An 8,485-nucleotide genomic window follows, 5' to 3' on the forward strand; every position below is an offset into this window, starting at 1 on the left:
CAAAAATACATTGAAGTGGCCTTTAGGACTTGTGTGTCTGGCGACTTGCATTACAAAAAGAATATATATATATAAACAAACAGTGGTTTCCAATGACCAACCGTCAAACGTATATAATTACCCCCTTTAAAGTTGAGAAACTACAGGTAGTTTCCCTTCTTGCAGCGGTTGCATTACAGAGAGGCGTCTCCTATCACTCCTAATGTCAGACAATGCAGATGCTCCGATAGTAATGGAGTTATTCTCACCCAGGAACATTCTCTCCGTCGATCCGCTCGATCCGGCGTCCTGAGGAGACTTAATGGAAACCGGAACCACCCTTGTACTGAACCGCTTCCTCTGGATCCGAGTGGCACAGCGACGAGTAGCCTCCCGTAAGATCCTGATGAGTTTCCACATCCCGTCCTTTCCTGCCTTGCCGGCTAGCATGGCCACAAGAGCCGACATGGCCACCTCCTCCAACCTCATGGTGGTCTGGAAGATCCACCAGGGCCAGGCTTCCACGAACTCCAGATCTGAGTATACGCCGAAAACCCCGACTGCTCCGTAGATGTTGGTGACACAGCTTGCCAGTGCTGCAACAGCACAGTAATGGACCATGCGGTATAATCTCAATGGAGAAGCACTCTGCTCTTTGCTTCCTATTAAAACAGGAAAAGACAGAGAAGAGAGATCATTAAGCAGCTTTTAATTCACTCTCAATTATCTGAGGATCAAACTGAAGTCTTGAGGGTTACTTCAAAGTCTATTGAGGGGTCACTCTATCAACAAGCTTTGGCGATAATACGAATTCCCGAGTCTTAAAGGGTAACTCTCAAATCTTTAAGGGTAACTCTTCAGTCTGTGAGCGTATCTCTCAAGTCTTTGAGGGGTTACTAAATCTCAAGTCTTTGAGGATAACTCTAATGTAAACTCCCAAATTATCATTAGCAGAGAGTCGAACTTAGAGAGTCGAATTTACTGTTGTCCCTCCCCGCGTACATAATTATCAGCAATACGCGCTTCTCTGCTCCGACGAATTGTAAAGGCATTAAATCACCTTTATTGGTCAGTTGCATTAAACAGATACAAAGAATTGATGTAGCCTGAATTGGCAAAAAGAAAAGGGGAAGATTTGTTATGTTGCCTTACCTCTCATTCCTGATTTGGAGAAAGTAGACGCAAAGTTCTTTTTCATCAAGTAACCCACACGGAAGAACCCAAAGGCCAAAAGTCCACTCCACGTAATGTAGATGAATTGACACAGCAACAAAAACAGTTTGAGTTCAGTAAATGCAGACACCAGCATGTCGCTTCCCAACACCAGAAGGAAATGGAACCCACAGCTCAATGACACCGTCGAGAACTTTTGAAATCTCGGAGGTCCCAGAGATAGCCTTGTGGTGTCGAGCAGAACAAGTAGAAGGGTTGTCATTGAAGCGGTCATACACGGGAAGCCTATAGACCACATCATGCGCGAGAGTAGCAGAGGTACATTCTCGTTGGAGCCGTAGGGGTTATTGAACAATGACACTGCACGGGTGACTCCTAACACGAAAAGGAGAGAGTTGAAGGTAAAAGAGAGAATACTCTTGTTGCCCTTTTTGAGCTCATAAACCAAGGATATCAATATCTGACCACCGTAGAGACCGAGGAGGGTGAAATACACTGCGAATATATACACGTGGCATTGGAGCGCAACTCCTAGAATTGATGGCAACACACTCCAGTCGGGACCTGGTTCGGGCCAATCTTCGCCAACAGGTTCGGGTTCTGATTCAGACTCGGGCTCTGCACTTGGTTCTGGTTCAGGCTCAGATGTTGGTTCGGATTCGGGTTCAGAATTTGGCTCTGATTCAGATTCAGATTTTGGCTCTGATTCGGGTTCAGCATTTGGTTCTGATCCAGGTTCAGCATTTGGTTCTAATTCAGGTTCAGAAATCGGTTCTGCTTCAGGTTCAGAAGGCGGCTCTGAATCAGGTTCCGAATTCGGTTCTACTTCAGGTTCAGCAGTTGCTTCTGATTCGGGTTCAGCAGTTGGTTCTGATTCAGATTCAGAAGTTGGTTCAGATTCAGGTTCAGCATTTGGTTCTGGTTCAGGTTCAGCATTTGGTTCTGATTCAGGTTCAGAAGTCGGTTCTGACTCAGGTTCAGCATTTGGTTCTGATTCAGGTTTAGAGGTCGGTTCTGTTTCAGGTTCAGAAGGCGGCTCTGATTCAGGTTCCGAAAACGGTTCTGATTCAGGTTCAGCAGTTGCTTCTGATTCGGGTTCAGCAAGTGGTTCTGATTCAGGTTCAGAATTCGGTTCTGATTCAGGTTCCGAAATCGGTTCTGGTTCTGATTCAGGTTCAGAAGTTGGTTCTGATTCAGGTTCAGATATTGGTTCTGATTCAGGTTCAGCATTTGGCTCTGATTCGGGTTCAGCATTTGGTTCTGATCCAGGTTCAGCATTTGGTTCTAATTCAGGTTCAGAAATCGGTTCTGCTTCAGGTTCAGAAGGCGGCTCTGAATCAGGTTCCGAATTCGGTTCTACTTCAGGTTCAGCAGTTGCTTCTGATTCGGGTTCAGCAGTTGGTTCTGATTCAGATTCAGAAGTTGGTTCAGATTCAGGTTCAGCATTTGGTTCTGATTCAGGTTCAGCATTTGGTTCTGATTCAGGTTCAGAAGTCGGTTCTGACTCAGGTTCAGCATTTGGTTCTGATTCAGGTTTAGAGGTCGGTTCTGTTTCAGGTTCAGAAGGCGGCTCTGATTCAGGTTCCGAAAACGGTTCTGATTCAGGTTCAGCAGTTGCTTCTGATTCGGGTTCAGCAAGTGGTTCTGATTCAGGTTCAGAATTCGGTTCTGATTCAGGTTCCGAAATCGGTTCTGGTTCTGATTCAGGTTCAGAAGTTGGTTCTGATTCAGGTTCAGATATTGGTTCTGATTCAGGTTCAGCATTTGGCTCTGATTCGGGTTCAGCATTTGGTTCTGATCCAGGTTCAGCATTTGGTTCTAATTCAGGTTCAGAAATCGGTTCTGCTTCAGGTTCAGAAGGCGGCTCTGAATCAGGTTCCGAATTCGGTTCTACTTCAGGTTCAGCAGTTGCTTCTGATTCGGGTTCAGCAGTTGGTTCTGATTCAGATTCAGAAGTTGGTTCAGATTCAGGTTCAGCATTTGGTTCTGATTCAGGTTCAGCATTTGGTTCTGATTCAGGTTCAGAAGTCGGTTCTGACTCAGGTTCAGCATTTGGTTCTGATTCAGGTTTAGAGGTCGGTTCTGTTTCAGGTTCAGAAGGCGGCTCTGATTCAGGTTCCGAAAACGGTTCTGATTCAGGTTCAGCAGTTGCTTCTGATTTGGGTTCAGCAAATGGTTCTGATTCAGGTTCAGAATTCGGTTCTGATTCAGGTTCCGAAATCGGTTCTGGTTCTGATTCAGGTTCAGAAGGTGGTTCTGATTCGGGTTCAGCAGTTGGTTCTGATTCAGGTTCAGCAAGTGGTTCTGATTCAGGTTCAGCAGTTGCTTCTGATTCGGGTTCAGCAAGTGGTTCTGATTCAGGTTCAGAATTCGGTTCTGATTCAGGTTCCGAAATCGGTTCTGGTTCTGATTCAGGTTCAGAAGTTGGTTCTGATTCGGGTTCAGCAGTTGGTTCTGATTCAGGTTCAGCAAGTGGTTCTGATTCAGGTTCAGAATTCGGTTCTGATTCAGGTTCCGAAATCGGTTCTGGTTCTGATTCAGGTTCAGAAGTTGGTTCTGATTCAGGTTCAGCAAGTGGTTCTGATTCAGGTTCAGAATTCGGTTCTGATTCAGGTTCCGAAATCGGTTCTGGTTCTGATTCAGGTTCAGAAGTTGGTTCTGATTCGGGTTCAGCAAGTGGTTCTGATTCAAGTTCAGAATTCGGTTCTGATTCAGGTTCCGAATTCGGTTCTGGTTCTGATTCAGGTTCAGAAGTTGGTTCTGATTCGGGTTCAGCAGTTGGTTCTGATTCAGGTTCCGAAACCGGTTCTGGTTCTGATTCAGGTTCAGCAGTTGCTTCTGATTCGGGTTCAGCAGTTGGTTCTGATTCAGGTTCGGAAGTCTGTTCTGATTCAGGTTCAGAAGTCGGTTCTGCTTCAGGTTCAGAAGGCGGCTCTTCTTCAGGTTCCGAATTCGGTTCTACTTCAGGTTCAGCAGTTGCTTCTGATTCGGGTTCAGCAGTTGGTTCTGATTCAGATTCAGAAGTTGGTTCAGATTCAGGTTCAGCATTTGGTTCTGATTCAGGTTCAGCATTTGGTTCTGATTTAGGTTCAGAAGTCGGTTCTGACTCAGGTTCAGCATTTGGTTCTGATTCAGGTTTAGAGGTCGGTTCTGTTTCAGGTTCAGAAGGCGGCTCTGATTCAGGTTCCGAAAACGGTTCTGATTCAGGTTCAGCAGTTGCTTCTGATTCGGGTTCAGCAAGTGGTTCTGATTCAGGTTCAGAATTCGGTTCTGATTCAGGTTCCGAAATCGGTTCTGGTTCTGATTCAGGTTCAGAAGTTGGTTCTGATTCGGGTTCAGCAGTTGGTTCTGATTCAGGTTCAGCAAGTGGTTCTGATTCAGGTTCAGAATTCGGTTCTGATTCAGGTTCCGAAATCGGTTCTGGTTCTGATTCAGGTTCAGAAGTTGGTTCTGATTCGGGTTCAGCAAGTGGTTCTGATTCAAGTTCAGAATTCGGTTCTGATTCAGGTTCCGAATTCGGTTCTGGTTCTGATTCAGGTTCAGAAGTTGGTTCTGATTCGGGTTCAGCAGTTGGTTCTGATTCAGGTTCCGAAACCGGTTCTGGTTCTGATTCAGGTTCAGCAGTTGCTTCTGATTCGGGTTCAGCAGTTGGTTCTGATTCAGGTTCGGAAGTCTGTTCTGATTCAGGTTCAGAAGTCGGTTCTGCTTCAGGTTCAGAAGGCGGCTCTTCTTCAGGTTCCGAAATCGGTTCCGATTCAGGTTCCGAAATCGGTTCTGGTTCTGATTCAGGTTCAGATGTTGGTTCTGATTCGGGTTCAGCAATTGGTTCTGACTCAGGTTCAGCAGTTGGTTCTGATTCAGGTTCCGAAACCGGTTCTGGATCTGATTCAGGTTCAGCAGTTGCTTCTGATTCGGGTTCAGCAGTTGGTTCTGATTCAGGTTCAGAAATCGGTTCTGATTCAGGTTCCGAAATCGGTTCTGGTTCTGATTCAGGTTCAGAAGTTGGTTCTGATTCGGGTTCAGCAATTTGTTCTGACTCAGGTTCAGCAGTTGGTTCTGATTCAGGTTCCGAAACCGGTTCTGGTTCAGATTCAAGTTCAGCAGTTGCTTTTGATTCGGATTCAGCAGTTGGTTCTGATCCAGGTTCAGAAGTTGGTTCTGATTCAGGTTCAGCTGTTGGTTCTGATTCAGGTTCAGAAGTCAGTCGTGATTCAGGTTCAGAAGTTGGTTCTGATTCAGGTTCAGAAGTCGGTTCTGACTCAGGTTCAGCATTTGGTTCTGATTCAGGTTCAGAAGTCGGTTCTGCTTTAGGTTCAGAAGGCGGGTCTGAATCAGGTTCCGAAAACGGTTCTGCTTCAGGTTCAGCTGTTGCTTCTGATTCGGGTTCAGCTGATGGTTCTGATCCAGGTTCAACAACTGGTTCTGATTCGGGTTCAGCATTTGGTTCTGATTCAGGCTCAGAAGTCGGGTCCGATTCAGGCTCAGCAACTGGTTCTGATTCGGGTTCAGCATTTGGTTCTGATTCAGGCTCAGAAGTCGGGTCCGATTCAGGCTCAGCAACTGGTTCTGATTCGGGTTCAGCATTTGGTTCTGATTTAGGTTCAGAAGTCGGGTCCGATTCCGGCTCAGTATTTGGCTCTGATGCTGGTTCACCTGCCGGTTCTGATTCAGGTTCAGAGGTCGGTTCTGGTTCAGGCTCTGGGTCTGATTCACGTTTGTTCCTGGAAAGATACTTTCGTGCATATCTCTCAAATCCTGAATAACCAACGCCCAGAGTCGCGAAATTATCTATCCTGTTGGGATCGAATTTCAATTTAATGTTAGTCAATATATCTTTAGAGTCACTTTTACTCAAGTGTTTCATTCTTTCCCTGAGGCTGCTGTCAACATCCTTTTGTCTGTTTCCAAATTCAAGAACGGAAGAAATGTTGTTTATGGAAGGGTCCCTCGAAATCTGTTTGGCAAAGTTTGTTGTGTGTAGTTGGAAGAGCATGACAATCAGTTGCAGCGAAAATACTGCGTGAGTCTGCATTGTGGTTCAGTTGAGGAATACGATGAACCTGAGTGGTAAAAATAAGAAAAAACACAAAGAAAACGAATGAAAAGGCACTGTTCAGCAAAGCATGTCTTGCAGCACATGATACCTTTGCATGCTGCTAATAATACAACGGGGCATTCATGTTGTGCTGTACAAAGCACACATCGCCACACACAACAACAAAATGACACAGCCTCTCACAAGGATCACTCACAAATAATGATGGTCAAACAATTTAAACACCCTGGTTTTTGCAGTGGACTATTTTGTGTTTCTCTCTCTCTCTGTTTAACTGATGGAGCTATTGCCTGTGGGCAATACCTACATTAACTTTTTGCCATTTCAAAATGCTCCTGGAAATTTGTTATCGCTAGCTACTGTATTTTCAGCATATATTAATTTTTAGAGTGATTACCAAACTTTTACCTTCCTTTTAAAGATTGATCAGACAGTGGTAAGATTAGAAATAAGTCATTAGATTTGAATGATATATTTTAAAGGCAGTGGCCACTATTGGTAGTTACTCAAAATAATTATTAGCATAAAACCTTACTTGGTAACGAGTAATAGGGAGCTGTTGATAGTATTGTGAGAAACGGCTCCCTCTGAAGTAGAGCAGTTCTCGAGAAAGAAGTAATTTTTCACGAATTTGATTTTGAGACCTTAGAATTGGATATTGAAGTTTCGAAATCAAGCATCTGAAAGCACACAACGCCGTGTGACAAGGGTGTTTTTTCTTTCATTATTATCTCGCAACTTCGACGACCAATTGAGCTAAATGGTTCACAAGTTTCAATTATGCACATGTTGAGATACACTAAGTGGGAAGACTGGACTTTGACTTTTTTTACCAATAGTGTCCAGGGTGTTTAAGATTTAAACAAAAAATTTAATATAACATTACTATTTTCATTTCAAGCAACGTAACTCATCTAGCTTCCAAAAACGTAATTGCTCATGAAGTGTTCGCGATTACTTAAAAAAAAAGTCAGGGACAACAACCACATACAACGACTTTTTCTTTCAAAGAAAAACAAACAAACACACACAAAAAACAACGACAAACAAACAAACAGACAACAAACAATCTAATTTAGAATCAATCATAAAGCAGCCATGCCTAAAAGTCACCGGGTTCCTAGCCTTGAGGTTGCGCCTTTTTGCTTCGCTCTGTATCGACTCCATTGAGTCTGCAGGTGGCCCGACATTGATTTAACGGCACCCGTAGAGAATTAAGAGCCCATCCCACCGAAATTTATCGTAGGTTGCGTTTTTGCGGCTGTTCGGTCATTGTCAGTAGTTCACTAAATGGCTAATTCAACCGAAATAGTTATTGGTCGAAAACCCAGACCTCCAATAGGCCATGGAGGAAGGAATAGAAGGAGCTCGAACGAAGGGACTTCAAAAGTCGAACCCGTGGTACCGCGGTCGTTCAACGACACCCCGTAATCACCCACATACCTTACACAAACAATGGGCGACCTGGCGTATGTGAGGTTGCGCGTGCGCACTTGATTCTTCACTCAACTATGGTGTCGTATGTCGTATGGATATAATACAGAAAAACAACTTTTTTGAGGCCAAGAATATGGGTGCGTTCGTTTAGCTTCCCTTGGTCGACCCCGATGTTGCGTATTTTATTTTTTCCAGGACGAACGTGGGCACACAATTACCCCACGTTCGTCCTCGAACCAGAAACCTCCCCAGACACGTCACCACGTGAGCCTTCCTGTGGTGACGTCAGTGCACCTCGGGCCAGCCCCAAGAGCCCCACTTGTGGATTGGGTCACTTGGGGCTGGCCCGAGGTGCACTGACGTCACCACGGGAAGGCTCACGTGGTGACATGTCTGGGTTTTTTTCTGGTTCGAGGACGAACGTGGGGTAATTGTGTGCCCACTTTCGCCTTGAAAATAATAAAATCGCAACATCGGGGTCGACCCAGGGAAGCTAAACGAACGCACCCAAAAATTGTGTACACTTGTGCTCACCAAATCGAAAAACACAATTGAATACCAACCACCCTCGTGTGCTAATACCCAAATTTTGAACCGCCGCTAGTGACCGGAAAGTCAAAAAAAGAAAGAAAAAATATGCCACGATGTTTCAGTGAAACACCACAAACGGTAAATGAAAACGTGTATATTCACAATTCTTGTCTCCAATGATTCAACTTTATCAGGGTATTCTTTTGTTACTCTGCGGTTTTGCGGGTCGTTCGAGCTCCTTCTATTTCCTTCCTCCATGAATAGACCATTTTATTAATCGCAACGTCATTGTACATGTGGACTAGCATT

At 44.7% G+C, this 8,485-nt stretch overlaps 1 protein-coding gene across 1 annotated transcript; it reads right to left on the reverse strand.

Annotated features, from left to right (window-relative positions):
* Positions 1–126: 126 nt before the first annotated feature.
* On the reverse strand, positions 127–6,184 carry LOC139934535 (uncharacterized). Its single transcript, XM_071928791.1, has 6 exons — positions 5,806–6,184; positions 5,279–5,517; positions 3,065–3,256; positions 2,513–2,722; positions 1,132–1,792; positions 127–641 (listed from the first exon to the last, which is right to left on the reverse strand). Exons 1-6 carry the CDS (start codon positions 6,182–6,184, stop codon positions 127–129), a joined length of 2,196 nt encoding a protein of 731 aa, XP_071784892.1.
* Between the last annotated feature and the right edge of the window lie 2,301 nt (positions 6,185–8,485).

The sequence above is a fragment of the Asterias amurensis genome, chromosome 3, assembly GCF_032118995.1.
Source record: "Asterias amurensis chromosome 3, ASM3211899v1".
NCBI classification, from domain to species: domain Eukaryota; kingdom Metazoa; phylum Echinodermata; class Asteroidea; order Forcipulatida; family Asteriidae; genus Asterias; species Asterias amurensis.

Bases quoted from the DNA above. Each gene is read 5' to 3' on its own strand.
- LOC139934535 (XM_071928791.1), bottom strand. From the start codon at position 6,184: ATGCAGACTCACGCAGTATTTTCGCTGCAACTGATTGTCATGCTCTTC. The intron at 2,723-3,064 runs GCAACTGCTGAA...CCTGAATCAGAG, and splicing joins CTGCTGAACCCGAATCAGAA to CCGCCTTCTGAACCTGAAAC. The intron at 1,793-2,512 runs GTAGAACCGAAT...CCAACATCTGAG, and splicing joins AAGCAACTGCTGAACCTGAA to CCTGAACCAGAACCAAGTGC.